The sequence below is a fragment of the Erythrolamprus reginae genome, chromosome 2 (genome assembly GCF_031021105.1).
Source record: "Erythrolamprus reginae isolate rEryReg1 chromosome 2, rEryReg1.hap1, whole genome shotgun sequence".
NCBI lineage: Eukaryota > Metazoa > Chordata > Lepidosauria > Squamata > Dipsadidae > Erythrolamprus > Erythrolamprus reginae.
This window is the reverse complement of record NC_091951.1, coordinates 154,958,470-154,977,198: the sequence shown is the minus strand read 5'-3', so window position 1 is coordinate 154,977,198 and position 18,729 is coordinate 154,958,470. Positions and strand designations below refer to the sequence as shown.

At 42.0% G+C, this 18,729-nt stretch overlaps 1 protein-coding gene across 3 annotated transcripts; it reads left to right on the top strand.

Moving 5' to 3' along the window:
* Positions 1-13,050: 13,050 nt before the first annotated feature.
* Positions 13,051-18,482, top strand: TOB1 (transducer of ERBB2, 1). Of its 3 annotated transcripts, none has more exons than XM_070740028.1 (2): positions 13,051-13,257; positions 16,597-18,482. In XM_070740028.1, exon 2 carries the CDS (start codon positions 16,742-16,744, stop codon positions 17,738-17,740), a length of 999 nt encoding a protein of 332 aa, XP_070596129.1. In that variant the 5' UTR covers positions 13,051-13,257; positions 16,597-16,741; the 3' UTR covers positions 17,741-18,482. The 3 variants fall into 3 exon arrangements, with proteins under 3 accessions (XP_070596129.1, XP_070596130.1, XP_070596128.1); XM_070740029.1 differs by having other exon boundaries at positions 13,092-13,239; XM_070740027.1 differs by lacking the exon at positions 13,051-13,257 and adding an exon at positions 13,944-14,180.
* Positions 18,483-18,729: the final 247 nt, after the last annotated feature.

Sequence of the window (18,729 nt, the reverse complement as noted above, 5' to 3'; positions counted from 1 at the left end):
GGAAATGCATTCCAAATTGTTTTCTTGCAGGAATATCCATTCTCTTTTCAGTTTCAATGTCGTCACTGATGGTGGGTCATTCGCTTCTGGATTATATTAACTTAGTTGAATATGACTGAAAACCTGTGGGAAGATCACACATGTAAAGAGGTCTAAGGATGTAGCTGTTATGGTCTATCTGCGTCCCATTCAGCTGATTATGGATTCTGAAGATCAAGAGACCGGTGTGGTTTGGTATCCTAGGCCAGTGTACTTGGCACATGAGTCTGAGAACAAGGAGGTCGTGGAAGATGTGGAGTCAGAAGGTGAAAGCCAACCAGGGCCTGCAGCACCTCCAAAGATGCCGATGAGTGAGTGGCTTTATTTATTAATTTATTAATTTATTGATTTATTGATTTATTAACTTATTAACTTATTTACTTATTAACTTATTTACTTATTTACTTACTTATTTATTTATTTGATTTGTATGCTACCCCTCTCCGTAGACTCGGTGCGGCATACAAACTTTGACTTTGGGAAGAGGAAGAGCCTCTTCTTGATGTTTGGGTATGCAGGAGTGTCAGAAGGCAGGAGTGGCTGAGGAGGAAGAGTTCTCTGCATGAATAGATCTCTAGAACACTTGGCCATGCCTTTTGGCTACTCCCTTAAGGGTGAGTCTTGTGGTGTGATTGAAGAAGTTGACGTTCGAATATGAGAGCTCGACGATCGGATCATGCTTGCGGACTATTTCTGTGATTTACAAATTAAGAAACTGAAAACAGTGTCTTTAGGCTTCCTGCCAATTCAGCGTGAATCATGTTCATTAGACTGAAGCAAAGAAAACTACTTGGGAAGTTTTGGCTTTCTGCCCAAGACTTTGATTAACAGCCACTAAAGCAACGGACTGTTTTCTTGCTTTTGCTGATATATTTTATATAGTTAAACCTTTTGCTAGTAAACTATTAGAAATTATATGCTTAAAACTTGTCAACTCTGGGCGTGTGGACTTATTTCTTGGAGGGCTCATCATTGGGACAAAACATTAGCTAAGTTAGAAGACTTCTGCAAAGAAGAGCTGGGAAAAAAATATCCATAAGCATATCCTCTTACCTGGCTTTAAGAAAGATTTGGGAGTATTATTTTTATTAAGCATAAAACGTATCAGGAAAGACTTAATGAACTCAATCTGTATAGTCTGGAGGACAGAAGGAAAAGGGGGGACATGATCAAAACATTTAAATATGTTAAAGGGTTAAATAAGGTTCAGGAGGGAAGTGTTTTTAATAGGAAAGTGAACACAAGAACAAGGGGCCACAATCTGAAGTTAGTTGGGGGAAAGATCAAAAGCAACGTGAGAAAATATTATTTTACTGAAAGAGTAGTAGATCCTTGGAACAAACTTCCAGCAGACGTGGTAGATAAATCCACAGTAATTGAATTTAAACATGCCTGGGACAAACATAGATCCATCCTAAGATAAAATACAGGAAATAGTATAAGGGCAGACTAGATGGACCATGAGGTCTTTTTCTGCCGTCAGACTTCTATGTTTCTATTAGAGGAAGGTTTCCAAACATTTGCACCTTCCATATTCATTTTTTAAAAAATTTGTAAACAACTGCATATAAGTAATACGTATTCACATTTGCAGAAAGATGTCATGTTGTATCATGTGGTGTTTATGTCAGCTTCTGACTGGAATTCAATGAAACAGATAGTTTGAACACACGTGCCTAACTTTTGAAAGCAAGTACAATGGTACCCAGGGGTGGGATGCTGCTTGACGGAGGGAATGCAGTGGGGTAGCGAAAATGGAGCTCCACCCCAGAGCACCCAATTTGCATTGAAAGATGTTGAAAGAAAATGCATAAGCCACGCCCACAGTGTAGTAGTAAAAAATTTGGTAGCCCTTAACTGGTGGTAGTTCTACCTAAGAATGCCTCTACTTATGAAATTTTCTAGATAAGAACCATTTTCTACTTATAAACCCAAGCCTCCGAAACTGTAACCGGAAAAGGTAGTGAGAAGCCTCCGTGGGGCCTCTCTAGGAATCTCCTAGGAGGAAACAGGGCCGAAAAAGGCAGTGAGAAGCCTCAATGGGGCCTCTCTAGGAATCTCCTGGGAGGAAACAGGGCCGGAAAAGGCAGTGAAAAGCCTCCATGGGGCCTCTCTAGGAATCTCCTGGGAGGAAACAGGGCCGGAAAAGGCAGGGAGAAGCCTCCGTGGGGCCTCTCTAGGAATCTCCTAGGAGAAAACAGGGCCTCCACCCTCCCTGTGGTTTCCCCAATTGCACACATTATTTGCTTTTACATTGATTCCTATGGGAAAAATTGCTTCTTCTTACAAACTTTTCTACTTAAGAACCTGGTCATGGAACGAATTAAGTTCGTAAGTAGAGATACCACTGTATATGAATTGTACAATCGTGCTAATACTTATTCTCAGGCAGTATAAAGATGGTTAGTTTTTAAAATGAGGTATACCCCGGGGTGGGGGAGATCTGTGAGTAACTGAATGAATTATTAGCAGGAATTGGAAGTGGTGCACAGAGAGCAGTATTTAGGATTGGGTTACAAGAAGATGAATCAATGCTCCAATTTTAGTACTGTTGCTTTCGAAAGCTCCTTTGTTCCATCTGGCTCAGTGGAACAATACATCGCTCTGCTTGCAGTTGGCACAATGCAAGGGGAATGAGCTACGGTGACAGGACTTGACACGTATGCCGATCTTCTCTTGCCATGCAATAATTAAAAACAGAGGAGCTCCATTTGGATCATGAGCTGACTGCATATTGATAAAGTTTGAGATCTCACATGTCAGTGCAACTTCTTCCTGGAAAAAAAAGAATCTCACACCTGCAGCCGGAGGGTAACATTATGATTTTACATCTTATATATTAAGTGTTCTTAACTGCAGTGAGATCATTGTATCTACAGAGGTAGAAAGATTCAGCATTACAAATAATAGAGGAATATTTGGTAAAGGTGATGGAAATATCATGGGCCTCCCTAGGTACGCCCATGTCTCGTCAACACTCCGCGGCTTGCATTGGCTGCCGATCAGTTTCCGGTCACAATTCAAAGTGTTGGTAATGACCTATAAAGCCCTACATGGCATCGGACCAGAATACCTACGGGACTGCCTTCTGCCGCACGAATCCGAGTGGCCGATTAGGTCTCACAGAGTCGGCCTTCTCCGGGTCTTGTCGACTAAACAATGTCGTCTGGCAGGACCCAGGGAAAGAGCCTTCTCTGTGGCGGCCCCGGCCCTCTAGAATCAACTCCCCCGAGATTTGAATTGCCCCCACCCTCCTTGCCTTCCATAAGATGTTGAAGACCCTTCTATGCTGCCAAGCATGGGAGGATTAATTTCTCCCCTCACTTTTCCTGACTCATCATATGAAATTGGTGTGATTGTTTTAGAATTGCTAGTTTTTAATAATAACAGGTTTTTAATATAGTTTATATTGGATTTGTATTCTATTGTATTTATTGTTGTTGTGAGCTGCTCTGAGTCCTCAGATGGAGCGGCATACAAATCTAATAAATTATTATTATTATTATTAATTATTATTAATTAACTTGCTGGTTAAATTGACTTCTTTGATCAGAGAAAAGACAATATTTTCATTTATTGCTCACTAAAAACTCTACAGATTTTTTTTTGTTAAATAATGATATATGGTTTGGAATAGGATATATTATACAAAGGAAGATAGATATGCTGTAACCATAGAGTAAGGGGTAATTTTATAATTCTATTTATAATTTCTGTAAAGAACATTGGAAGCGACTAAATATATATTTTTAAATTCTTATTTCTACACCCACTTTCCTACACTTTTAGTTTTCTCTTCAATTTTTTTCCTAACTACATATTGGTTTGCAGTTTTTTAATCTTTCTTTTAAAAAATCTTTAAATAAAACTAAAAGCAAACAGCTTTTCCCTGATTTGTTAACTGCTACTATATGTAGCAATGTGTATTCAGAGGCCTGCTTCTTGTGATGAGTCAATATTTTGTCCCCACTGATGTTGTATCCATGCACCTAAAAGACAAAGTTGTGATTGTGAGAAAAGGCCTACGTCAGATCTCAATCTTTTCAATTACTATTGATCAGTCTCCAATCTTATATTTTAAACAAGATTCTGAAGTATTTGTTATGTGGGTTATCCAACAGAAAACTTATTGTTTATACAATTCTAAGTCACCTGTGTGGACAATCAGTGTTAGAAGATAAGATTGGATCTTTACTGGTTCGGCTGAATCTCTCAAAGGCTCATGATAGAGTCAATCACAGAAGCTTCCTAAGATAATTTGTCAAATTAGAACTAATTAATTCTAGGCCCAGTTCTATCTGACTGATCAACTTCAGAAGAGGACTATTTCCAATGGATATTTTTTTAAATGTAATAAATAAATAAATGATACTGGGGATTATAGCTCAGCCACTGGCATCTTAGCTATTGATTTTAAAGGCCAGGGGTTCGCAGCCCCTGGTCTAGGGAATGGCACTGGTCCACAGTAGTGATGGGCCAATACAACGGTGTTTGGGTTCGGCACGTTCGGACGAACTTTACGTAAAATTCGGCCGAACCCGAACTGAATCCGAACCCGAATGGGGAATCCCACCAAGAGATTCTGGGGGCGGAGCTTTGATGTCATGTATATCGGCAGGTTGCTAAGGATGCCAAGGTGATGACTTCCTGGATTCCATGGAATCCAGGAAGTGATCACCTTGGCGTCCTTAGCAACCTGCCGGTAATGTCAAAGCTCCGAACGCGACCCCAAACTTTGCCCGAAGTTTCAAAAAATTTCAGGTTTGTGTTCGGCATACCGAACACCGCAAAATTTGGTACGGACCCCAATTTGTGCAGGTTCGGTTTGCCCATCACTAGTCCACAGTATGCCAACAACCAGTTCACATAAACAAGCGAAACCCCATCCGCAGGATGTAGGCGGCTTGCCAAACCATGCATTCTTCAGTCTGCAGAAGAGTATCCATGGAACTGGTCCCTGGTGCTCAAAAGATTGGGGGCTGCTCTTATAGGTTACTTTGTATCCAGAGGGGGGCTGCTAAGGTGGAACGATGACGTGTGCTCACCCCCGTGACTCTGAGTGCTAGTGGAGTCCAGCGCAATTATGCAACTGCACCTGTGCAGGTTATCAAAATCATGCACGGAAACGCAGGTGCACCCATGTTTTGGCACGGGGTTTTGCATAGGAATGGAAATATTGCATAGCTCTTCTAGACAGAACTGCATTGTTTTTGCATATGCACAATTTGAAGCAAGAAGCTGGATTCTCGTGCATGGCCAGGGAGACTTTTATACGTACTTGAAATATATGGTAATTTTCTTGAAGGAATTCTAGCCACAGTTGTTATTCCTTGAAGTCCATTAATTTGACTACTCCAAAGTTCATTACTGGGGGCTGGTCCTGAAGAATGTTCAGAATCCATTCTGGCATCTCTAGAGCAGTGTTTCCCAACCTTGGCAACTTGAAGATATCTGGACTTCAACTCCCAGAATTCCACAGCCAGCGAATGCTGGCTGGGGAATTCTGGGAGTTGAAGTCCAGATATCTTCAAGTTGCCAAGGTTGGGAAACACTGCTCTAGAGTGTATTATACAGTTTACATTACACCAACTTTGTGACACACTAGCTGCCAAATCAGAGGCGGGCTTCAGGAGGTTCTGACCAGTTCTGGAGAACTGGTAGCATAAATTTTGAGTAGTTCGGCAAATCAGCAAATGCCACCTACGGCTAGCCCCACTCACATCTATTCTCTGCCTCCTGAGTCCCAGCTGATCTGGAGGGAATAGGGATTTTACAGTAACCTTCCCCTGAAGTGCGGTGGAAAAGGAGATTTTACAATATCCTTTACTTGCCACGCCCACCAAGCCGCGCCCACTAATCCATGCCATGCCCACCAAACCACACTCATCAATCCATGCCCAAAGTACTGGTAGTGGGGAAAAATTAAATCCCAGCACTGTGTCATATCATTTTTTGGTTTAATTTTGCAAGAGCTTGCTTGTCCTCACCTATAAAGTCTGAAATGGTTTGTTACTGAGGTATCTGAAGAACTCCCCCACCCCCAAGTCTTATCTATATGTTGTATTTGTCCTTGAAGAATTTGATGTCCCACTATCAGTTGACACGAGATTTCTAAGAATGCACAGCAAGCTTTTTCTGTTTTGGAGATCCATGTATGGAAATGTCTTCCATAAGAAAATAAATTGGCTCTTTTACTGCTCATCTTTTAGTGTGCAATAAGATACTTTTTATTTTTTATTTGGTTTTTCTATTAGTGGGTTATTGTTTATACCTTTTCCATCCTTTATGACTCTGTTTTACATTCTCACTCCCTTTGTTTATGTAGAAGAATTGCTTTAAGGGTAAGGTAGCATGGAAATATTTTAAACAAAATAAATGAGCCATTGATTGACCCCTCCTCAGTTAATTTGACAAATCCCCTTTAAGGCTGCCTAAGCCAGTAATTATCTCCTTCAGCAGCAGAACCATCTGTAAGTTAATTATGCATTATGTAAATGAATATTTGAATTTGTGACTCTAGGCTCTGCTGTGAGGGGGAGGGGAGAAAACCCTGCCAATTTTCTGTACACCTTTATACACTTACATTGTTTACTCTAGAGGAATATATTATAGGACAAGAGCTGGGATAGTCCATGGTAACCAAACATCAGATAGACTGGAAAGACCCTTTCAGGCTAATTAATTGTGGCTTATTATGTCTGATTAACAGCTTATAACAGGTACAACAGTGATGGTGAACTATCGTGTACATGCCCACACCCATATTCAATACCTCCCATGCACCCACACTCCATTTCCTGACTTCCGGTGGTCTCGGTAGGCCCATTTTTCACCCAGAGGCTTTCTTGGAGCTTGGGGAGGGCAAAAGAGCCTCCTCCTGGCCCCCTGGAGGCCCTCTGGAGGCCGAAAATGCCCTCCCAGAGCCTCCGTGCAAGCAAAAAAATCAGCTAACAGGCACCTACATACGCGCTGGAGCTGAGCTAGGGGAACAGCTCACGTGCCAGCAGATATATCTTGGTGTGTCACTTGTAGCACACGTTCCATAGGTTTGTCTTTGCGGAGGCATAGGTTTATAGGAACTACAGCACTGGTTCACGAAAGCTTGTGCCATTCATTAAAATGCATTTGTCTGAAGAAGGGCTACCAGAGCCCTCCTGATTGAAGGGAGAATATATCTCCTCAAGTTAAAACAGCACTGTAGGGCACCAAGGCCTATGACAGACAATAGTATTCTGGCCATTAAAATCATAACCAAGTTGATACAACCATGGAAAAAAGAAGATAATGGTTACTAGCAGCGCTTAATTGTTGCTGTTATTGCTCCAAGTGAGTACGGCAAGTCTTATAATTGCAGGATGCCCTGGGGAAACTGAAAATCATCACTTTGTGAGCACCTTTGCCCCCACCCCCCCAGAAGCCAACAAATATGTATTTTGTACATATAATTGTATGTACTGGCTGGAGCTGAGGGAAGAACAGAAGGTCAAGACCCTTCCTGATTCCAATTCAGAAAACGGATTGGGGATTTTTTGTAGATTTCCCGCCATCTCTCTCCCACTGCAAATGAGGGACACATTTGAGAGGATCATCAGGATTCTGGCTGCTCTTGATAGATTATGAGGGGGGAAAAATCTGCCAAACGAAAACTGAATCCTCCCACATGCCACAACAGTCATTAGTAATTTTGATTTATGAACAGACGGATCAACACCCTTCTTAGAGCCCCACAACAATTGTGGTGTGCAGAAACCTGACAAAGTAATTCATATTCCAAGGGAAGGAAGAAAAATGCAACTTTGAAAGGAGTAACTCATAGTAAAAAAAAAAAAAAAGCAATGATGGCAAATTGCCTTGCTTACTTGAACTTATATACGGAGTTACAATTATCCTTCCTATGATGATGGTGACTACTCTGGAATTATAGAATTAGGTATAAGCAAAGAAATAACTCTGATGTTAGCTCAACCTTGATGACTGTGTGAAATGCTGCTACTAGAACTTTTTTATTATTGACACACCTGTGGTAATTGCAAATGCGGCATTTAAAACAAAATAGTCCCTACTGCTAAAAGAAGGATGGCTCAAATGATTACACACAGCAATTAATGGGCTGAATCTAGACTTAGTCATGTTTGTAGTGATCCTACTGAATTGTAAATCTCAGTTTATTGTAAATACATTACATGCTAATAAATGTAGTCTTTTCGATCTTGCATGCTTCTTCCTATTTGGAAAAACGGCTAAAGAAACATACATTAGTGCATAAGATATAATTAGAATCAGAGTTTCTATACTCTTGCTACCTTTACAAGCCACAACTGTAAAGTAGAGTTTATTTTCAAATTCTGAATTAATTGGTAATAATAATAAAACTGCTTGGAGTCAGGTTCAATTGGAATAACTTGTAAACCTATTACAATAAATATAAGAGCCTGCATCCAAAGAGAGGATTATTTTAAACTTTGTTTTGCCATTCATACATATAGAGGAGTCGGGCAGGGGCAAATAAACCACATATTTTCAGTAATTTGCAAGAATCTGGGCTTACAGGTTCATGCAAACATTTTACTTAAAAACAAATTCCAAACTGGATTGTTTCAGTTTACCTTGATACTTTATTTAAATGTCACTGATTTCAAGTGGTCTATTTCTAAGCATGGTTAAGCCTCTATCCTAAACAAGAATGAAATATCAGTGCACAAAAATGTTAGATATGATTTTACAACATATTGATAAAACTCTTGATGCTAAAATTTCCATTTTTACATTAATAATAGACTTTTTCATAATGAGAAGCCTAGATCCTCAAGAATACCGATGGCCTTCTTCCATACAAAGATTAAAATACATTATAAGACTATTATTTAATATTACTTAAACAATGCCTTTAAATACATTAAAAAGCATTGTCTTAAAGAAATATTAACTTTTTAATTGATCCTTAAAATGGGAGCTTGACTTGGAGTTACTGAAATCATAGCAGTAAATGCAAACCAGGATTTTCAAATGTTAGTTTACTTTTAGGGACTATTACAAGTTTGGATACACAAAAATATTTCACAAAATATTTAATATTAAATGAATTTACCCAAAATACAGTGAAATAATCCCTACCAAACCATTTGACCTGCTGGATTATTAAAGATCTTGTTTATGTAGATTTATCTGTTATGCACAGCTAAAAGTGCAAGCCTTCTTTAGAACAAATAAATATTCTGAAATTCTGTTATTTTTCTCTTTTTATTCCCATATATAATATGCTTATAACAATTATTCACATCCCTCTTTACAATTAAAGTTGTTTTTTAAATAATAGTTCATTCATTAGCTTGAAAAATGACAATTCCTCAATTTATTAGACAGCATAACTTTACACAAACATTTATAAAAGGATGATACAATAGAACAGTATCTAAAAATACTGCTGGATGTAAAAAAAACACCCCAAAATAATCCTTCTGTGATGCATCTGTCTAGATTCACGTTTGGTAGAAATGTGGTTTCTTAACGTTTGATCTTGCACATTGTTTTAACCTAGCCTTATCTAGCAAAGTAATAAAACAAAACTAATCAAATGCAACAAGGTTTAAGTAACCCACTGACTGCACACTATTCTCCAGCCCTTTTGCATCTTCTGGAGCTCAATCCTGTATCATTAAAATGAATAAACCCAATGATATTCTGAAGCATCCATATCCAATTTAGGTAAGTGCAGAAAAAAGTGTTTAAATGTTAATTATTATACTGCTACTTAGGTGATTTACTGTATAGGCAGTGAAGGGCTAATAAAAATTTTACTACCACACTGTGGGCGTGGCTTATGCAAGATGCCCTGCATTTTCATTCAATATCTTTCAGTGCATATTGGGTGCTCTGGGGTGGAGCTCCATTTTCACTACCCCACTGTGTGTCCCCCCCGTCCCCCCTCCCGTCCGGGCAGCAGCCAATCCCTGTGTATAGGGATGTCTTTCCCTTTATCTGTATGAGTTGAAACTTTTTTTATGCATGCAAGGAATATAACAACAACTTCCCACAACATTCTAGCAATATCCTAAGTCAGAGGTCTTCGAACTTGGCAACTTTAAGACTTGTGGACTTCAACTCCCAGAATTCTCCAGCCGGAGTTGACCTCTGTCCTAAGAATTATAGAGGCTTGTTTCACCTTGCCTGGGGCCCCTATGGCTTGCAAACAATGGTCTATCACTTAGTATAAGGGTTTTAGCAAATCTCAGCTAAACTACATTAAAACACGTGGAACCAATTTACATGCAAGCAATGTATATGTATTGTTCTTATCAGTAAGATCTTAACCAGTTCTTCAGTTTGGGTTAGTGACCTCTTACCACATTCCTAAGCAGAGCAGCTCTTTATATGCCTGATGGAGGGAACCAGCACAGATCCGACTACATGTTCACCTTTTTTATATTCCTAAGAAATGTACTATACTTCTTGCTCAAGGATTATGCACTGGGTTTCCATGTTCATTCCCTGCAGAGCACTTTGGGCTCCTGGTTTTAGATTGAGACCTATGCTTGTGCGTGTGACATCCAGGTGGAGCTTTTACTATTCCAAGTCCTTTTTTCATAGGTTACAGAACTCCTGGATCTAGTTCTAAGGCTTCTATCTCAGTTGAATGGGTTTTGGACCAGAAACCAGGGCTGTGTACACTTACCTGGGAACAAATCACATCGAATCCCAGGGCAACACCTGACCCCACAGGGGAGAACAGAAGACCAGGGTGGCGCAGTGGTTAGAGTGCAGCACTGCAGCTAGTTCAGCTAACTGCTAGCTGTAGTTCAGGGGTTCAAATCTCACCACTGGCTCAAGGTTGATTCAGCCTTCCATGGGTAAAATGAAGAGCCAGATTGTTGGGGACAATATGCTGACCGATTAGAGAGGGCTGTAAAAGCACTATAAAGCGGTATATAAATCTAAATGTTATTGTTATTGCTATTTCCAAGCTCAATGTCCTACCCATCCAGGACGCGGTGAAGCTCTCTTAAAGGCGACCCCCGAGGACGTTAAACGGGCGACAGTTCTTGCCTGTTCTTGCTGAAACCCCCACCCCACCCGCGGATTTCCCCCCTTTCTTTTCTTTGACGTACTTTCCCCTAGAAACCAAAGCCTAATCCCCGATGATGACTTCAAAGGGGACGCAGGAGGTAACCGGTTATCGTTGCCGCCCGTGGATATTTTTAGTTCGAATGGAATTTAACAGCAAAAGGAAAGGAAGATTTGTTCTCCTATACGGCTTATACAAAATTACGTTTCAGATCAATTTTTTAAAATCTTCCTTACTGGTGGTGGTATTAAAAAGGGACGTTTAAAGGCGCCCCGCGGAATGCACGGTGCCAAGATGACATCAAAGGAACGAAGCTCAATTTTGTAGCCTCCCAACATCCCCCCCCCGCAGGACGGGACCTTTTTTGGGGGGGGGGCGCCGCGCAGGCTCTCTATTCAGCGCCGTCTCCCCACCTCCGCACTTCGGACATACAACCACCTTTTGGAAGGGAACGAGCCCGCCCTCCCTCCCGCCTGTCTTTCCTGCGAAGATGGCAGAGATCTCTCCTGGTTAAAGCTGGCAAACAAACCGCGGAGATCCGGCCTGGCACCGGCAGCCGCCTCCGAGGGCTGACCTCGCACCACACCACACACACACACACACGTGTCTCGGTTGCACCTTTGGAGGAGGAGCAGCTTTTTCAACCCAATGGTGATTCTTACTCAGCCTTCTCCTCGATCTACATGGACTCCTTCTTTCCATCCGTCTCTGGCGCTTGCCTTTCCCGTCCTCCTTCCCGCGGTTTGATATTTTTCAGCCCTGTTATTTGTTTTTTTAAATCCTAATTAAGATCAGGAGTAACAGCGGGGCTAGCCCAAGTGCGTTTCACCTCGGGGCGGGATCCAAGGTGACTGGCAGGCTCGGGAGCCAATGTCGGGAGAAGAACAAGGGGGCGAATCTGGGGTACTGTGTGGGCTCGCCGCTGCTAGAGAGCGCCCCCCCTCCCCTTCCTTCCCCCCCTTTTCCCACCCAGTGCCACATCGCCTTTGTCTCTTTCTGCTGCGACGGGCAGAAAAGAGAAGGGAGCTTTTTGCCCCCCCCCCCCCTTCACCTCCTACATATCCTTTGCTGCGTCCATCCTTATACTAAACGTACTATTTTGGCCGTTTCGTGAACAGACCCCGCCGGGGGTCGATGGGCTTAGAAAGGGGATATCCGGGAGCAGGCCCCTCATCCTGGGGTAAAGGTGCTTTGCCGATACGTGGGCAGGCGAGTGTGGACAGAGCGCAGCTATATAATAAAGTATGTTTAGATATATTGATATTAATTAGGAAGGCAAATCATGAAGTGTTGTACCTCATGATTCTCGATAAACGTGTTTTTTGTCTTTATGTGGACTGTGAGCCTATTATGCACCAAAGACAAATTCCTTGTGTGTCCAATCACACTTGGCCAATAAAGAATTCTATTCTATTCTAAACCGTAACAGAAAGTCTGTACGATGAGGTAAACGGGAATTGTGTGAAACCCGAAATATAAGGCAATTACGGACCCAGCCAAAACCCCATTTTTAAAAAGTAGTTTCCTACAGAAATTACACCATTGGCACCTTAGCAAATTAGTTGCCTGCAAGCATTGCAGAGACGGATTCGAGAGTGACATCGCTTCCTCTGGCCTATGAAACGGGCTCTTTAAAAAAAAATATTTAAACCCTCCGAGGTAGTGTGAAGTATAAAGAAATGGAAAAATCACCCCTTTCCTAAAACAATCTCGCAAGGTAAATACAGAAAGCAATTGGCGAGTGCAAACCATACAAAAGCCGTCCTTCCTCCCCATCCCCCCCTCTTCCATACACATATTGTACATCGTTGAACAAATGTTGCTTTATTGTCAAAGAGTCGGGCGCGGCGATTGGCTTTCAGACACGCTTTCCTCCGTGACGTCAAAGGCGAAGGGCATCTTGGGATGCGTAGTTTTCTCTTTCCAGAGGGCGGGGGGAAAACTTCTAAGAGGCGTGACGTCCGCACTTTGACGTCAGCGACGGGAATGCTGGAGGTGGGGATTAACTACTTGAGAGGCTCGTTGGCCCCGGAGAGGAAGGGCGAGTAGAGGGAGAACGGTGGCACCTAAAGCAAGATGGCGTTGAAGAGGAGGGCTGAAACACACACATATATACGCTGAAGATGTGGATGGAGAGGGTGAGGGAAAGCTATGAGGTACAGAATGAGCAGCACCCGCAAAGCTAGGGAAGGTGGAGGTTGGCCGTGACTGGAGAACTGAAATGAAACCAACAGAAGCTGGAAACAGCTGTCAACGCCGAGAAAGGAAAGCCTAAGAATCCAGGTCTCTCAGGAAAGCTGGGAGAGCGATGCAGAAGGAAGGGAGAGATATTTTTGCTCAGATCCAAGGCGGGGGGGGGGGAATAATGTATTTTTCTCCTGGTTAGCTAACCCCTATGCAGAGAATCGCATTCTTTACCATGTCAGGAGAGCTTTGCGGTGGGTAAGGCTTTTATATGTAATAAAAACCATATGGACAATAGAAAAAAAACACACACCTGTCCGTATAGAGATATCTACATAGGGTTTAATTTTTTTTAAAAAAAAGAGTCACCCTAAACCGTTCGCCCTAAAGGGAGAAGTAGAAAAAGAGGAGACCAGCGCAGAGGGCGGAGGAGAAAAAGGAGACAAGGATTTGAGGGGAGGGAGGGAGAAGGAGAGTTCGGGGCGGGGATTTGCGGTCTTATTGGCAGGCGGAAAGGCCCAATCGGCAGCAGCGGTCGAACCCGAGGGCGTACGATTGGCAGGATAGTAGTGGGCGGGGCCGGCCTAAATGGTAGGCGGGGAGCGGGTGGGCGTAACCACGCGGGGCCCAACGGGGCGGGGCGTGGGAGGCGATATATAGGGGCCGGAGGAGCACTCGGGCGCTTTACAAGAAGGCGTCGAGCAGCTGCCGAGCGGGGCGCGCGTATTATCTTGGGCAGCAGCGCCATCCTCCCTTTTTTTTTCACCCCACCCCCTCTTCTTTCGGGGAATGGGGCTTCGTTCCTGAGGCCCCCTCCGTGCCCCTCCGCACCCCTCGGGACTCTCGCCGGAATTGTTGCACTTAACCAGGCGCGCCACCTGCTCCGCTCACCCGGGTGAGTGTCGTTCGTTCGCACTCTTGGGGGGCGGCGGCGCTGGCGCTGAGGGGGGAGGGAGCGCTGGCGGATTTTTTTTTTGGGTGGGGGGGGCGCTCGGCCCTCACGGCCGTTCTTGTGTATGTGTGTGTGGGAGAGGGACGGCGCGCCCAGGGAGCGGAACAAGCAGGCTGGCGGCGAGCGGGGTGTTGGCAGAAGGGCTGACAGGGCAGCGGCGGAGGGTGTTGACACAACCCTGCAAGAGGAGGAGGAGGAGGGAGTGGCGAGGATGGACGGACCGACGGGCGGAGCCCCTTCCCGGGCGGAGGGGAGAGGGAGGCTCGGCCAGGAGGGTCCCGGGCAGGCGGCTCCTCGCGCCGCGCCGGGATCCCTGCTGGCTGTCTGGGGCTAGCGGCCCAGCCCGTCCCCTCCCTAGTAGCCGCGGAGTGGGAGGGGGCCGGAGGGGCGGCGCAGCGAGGGGCAGTTGGAGGGGGGCTTTGGCCCCCATCCCGCGGGGCGGAGAACTGGGCGGCCGGCCTGGGTTTGAGAAATGGCCGGAGCTGCTGTCCCTTGGAAGAGGTTGTGTTGGGGGGGGAGGGAAGAAGAGAGGGAGGTGTTGGCTGACAGGCCGATTTTTGTTGAACGTGTAAGTGGTTTGTAAACGCTTTTACCACTCGGTGGAAAAGGAGGGATGTGGGGGTTTGTTTGTGTGTGTGTGTTTTGGCAGGGTGGAGGTTTTTTAAGGTAGGGATTTTTTAGTGGAAAAGAGAGGAAAAAGACCCAGACAATAGGTGCGGGTCGAGCTAAAAAAAACCCGTAGGGTTGCCACAGTTGTGTCACTTTTTTAAAATTATTTTTTTCCCAAGTCTCTTCCTGTCCCATATGGCACAAAGGGCAAAAAAAATAGATTGGCAAGAGGATTTTGGTTTAATAGAGAGGGAGGGAGGCCTCGGCCAATCACCCCCCCCCCTTTATAGAAAACACTTTTCTCCTCCTGCTGCTGGAGCTTGGAGAGCTGTGAGCAGAAATCTAATGAGACTCAACTGCCTGATTATGTAATGCTGTATTACTCTGCTTAAGAGACTTGCTTTTTTTCCCAGCTCTCTATCACCACCACTACTATGATTGATGCAATTAACCGGGTTAGCTGTTTTTTTAAAAGGCTTGGGTTAAAAATAGATAGGTGCTTGAAATATTTTAGTCTTTTTGTGCCATACTGTACAGCATCTACTCTCTGTGGGCAATATCTTTTGGACAGTGCAAGGGAGTTTAAAGGAATGGATACATAATTTTAAATAGCTTCCTCAATCAGTTCTTCTGTACCTTACCTATGTCATTTGTAAATATCTTCTGTTTGCCTTTGATCTTTCCTTATCCCCACCCACTGCTGATCTAGCAAAATGTTTTAAAGGTTGCCTTATCAGCTGGTGGTTCTCTTATCATATAAAGAGGGCGAAAGGAAATTTCTTTAGATTTGAAATCAACTATTGCAGATTTTAGAAATTTTGATCCCCCCCCCCCCCTCTGGTATATAAACTTGATAGATTTCAAACTAACGATGCAATGGAAGAAAAACAAAAATATGGAAGGAAATACAACTATTAATTTTTATTAGTTACTTAAAGATGGAACTTAAATAGAGAAAATAATTTAAAAGCTTGCAGTATAATTTTCAAACAGGTTCACATTTACCTTTTCATTTTAATTTGTAATTAAAGTTGTATGACTGCTTTATAATTGAAGGAAAAGGATTTCTGTAAGGATTGTATGTTCTGGTTGAGTACTGTTTCCATTATGAAATTCTACCCCTCACCCTCCCAAAGGGTCTTGATTTAGTAATTTTAAAAGTGTTGTAGAATTAGAGTGACTTCTTTGCTTTTTTTCTTTTTAATGAACATACATGTCATGCTTGTACCTAAATAAATAAAAATGATTCTGGAAGCTGACATGTAGGCTTTTTTCAAATTGCTGAAAGATAGTATTTATGACATTTCTGACTCAGCTGAAGCAATATTGCAAATTCTAGATTAGATAGCTGTACAGCTTTTAACAGAAGGGACTATTTTAATTTAAGTAGAGAAAATAATACCAAGTATTACAGTAAGAAATAGGTTTGGTACAGAATGTTTGGTAGGCGTTTTATGGTTCCAGTTAGATATTTAAAGACACAATTATACAAAATTCAGGTTTTGGAATGTTATGCTTTCAGACATGTTATTGGTGCCTTTTACAGTAGTTTGTATTTGGAATATTTAACCTAATTAACCTACGTTAATTAACCTACGTAGTATTTGTGAAAATAGTACCAAATAGTATTACAAATATTGCCTATAAGAAATGTAATCTGCTTTAGGGAAAGTGTGAATTTAATAGGCCTTGCTCATTTTCTCTTGTACTTTTCTTACGTGGATTTTTCTTTTTTTACTCCCTCGTGAAGGAACAACACTACTCAAGGTGAAGAATAATTATCAACTAAAATCAGCACTTTGAAAACAATTTTTGCTTTCCTGTGGTATTTTGAACTTTCCCCCCCTGATCGTTGTGGTTTGAAACAGAGACTGTAATTTTGTGCTGTAGCAGCTATGCAGCTTGAAATACAAGTAGCACTCAATTTTATTATCTCATATTTGTACAATAAGCTTCCCAGACGACGTGTGAACATTTTTGGTGAAGAACTTGAAAGACTACTTAAGAAAAAGTATGAAGGTCACTGGTATCCAGATAAGCCATATAAAGGATCAGGGTTTAGATGTATACATGTAGGCGAAAAAGTGGACCCAGTCATTGAACAAGCATCCAAAGAGAGTGGTTTGGACATTGATGATGTTCGTGGCAATCTGCCTCAGGATCTTAGTGTTTGGATTGACCCATTTGAGGTTTCATACCAAATCGGTGAAAAGGGACCAGTGAAAGTGCTTTATGTGGATGATTCCAGTGAAAATGGATGTGAACTAGATAAAGAAATCAAGAATAGCTTTAACCCAGAGGCCCAGGTGTTCATGCCAATTAGCGACCCCACATCTTCTGTATCAAGCTCTCCTTCGCCTCCCATTGGTAATTCTGCCACTGTGAGCCCAACCTTCATGCCCCGTTCCACTCAGCCTTTAACGTTCACCACTGCCACGTTTGCTGCCACCAAGTTTGGCTCAACCAAAATGAAGAACAGCAGCCGTACCAACAAGGTCGCCCGCACTTCTCCCACTAATCTTGGCTTGAATGTCAACGATCTGCTGAAACAGAAAGCTCTTTCATCCTCCATGCACTCTCTCTATGGTCTTGGCCTCAACAGCCAGCAAGTTTCACAACAGCAACAACCATCACAACAGCAGCAGAAAACATCTGCCCTTTCTCCTAACGCAAAGGAATTCATTTTCCCTAATGTACAGGGCCAAGGTAGTACAAACAACCTGTTCCCTGGAGACAATCCCCTTAACCTTAGTCCTCTCCAGTACAGTAATGCCTTTGATATGTTTGCAGCCTATGGAGGTCTAAATGAAAAGTCTTTTGTAGATGGCTTGAATTTCAGTTTAAATAGCATGCAGTACTCTAACCAGCAATTCCAGCCTGTTATGGCTAACTAAACAAAAATACAAATCATATTGTACAAGTTGAAATGCACGTACCCAAGGGTGTTAATTTTTTCACCTCTTGAGTTTTTCTAAAAAGCTTGTAGTATGAATACATTCAAGCTTGGTTAGATAAGGACAACATGCATCTTTTTTTCATTTGCCAACCAAGCACAAAGTTATTTTTTACTGACTGTACATTAAATATATTCAAGATATGGCCTCTTACAGTATTTAAGATATAGCAAGGACAGCTGATTTTTTATACATAAAAAATTGGCACTAATAAATGGGTTTATTGGTCTTTTCTAATTGTATAATTTAATTTAGTACAAAGTTTGTAAAATATCAGAGTATATATTGTTTCTACAACATGGTATTGCATTTTTATCTTTTTACTACAGTGATCTGTGACAACTGCAGCAGCTTCATGTTGTATTTTTTTTACTGAAATTATAAAATCCATCTTAAAAAAACATCAGTTCTAAAAAGTGTACAAATATTCCTTAAGTGGTGGAATTCAAACTGTATGGAAAACTTTTCCAAGAAAGAAACACAAATTGTATTTTCTGTTAAAAAGTTTAAAGATTTTTTGCTATATATTATGGAAGAAAATGTAATCGTAAATATTAATTTTGTACCTACATTGTGCAATACTTGAAAAAGGTATAAAAGTATTTTGAGTCAATGTCTTATGTTAAAGAGAGGGACTGAAATAGTTTATATTAAGTTTGTATTAAAATTCTTTAAAATTCAATTACTGTTGTAGTGTTGGTTTATTGGTTAAAGTTGTATACTGATATTGTAGAACAGTATTTGTATATAGGTCAGCTAAAGATGTTGGTTACACTGATGCCTCATGATAATGTGTTGTTAAAAATTATGCCAAAACAAGCTTTGTATTTGAGCACTCGCCCAATAGTTACAGGTGACAAGAAATTCCATTCATGTTGGTGAGTCAAACTTAACAGAGGAGGAACAGAGTCCCTGGGTGCCTCCTTTGA

Excerpts from the sequence above, each read along its gene's own strand:
- TOB1 (XM_070740028.1), top strand. The coding sequence starts at position 16,742 with ATGCAGCTTGAAATACAAGTAGCACTCAATTTTATTATCTCATATTTG.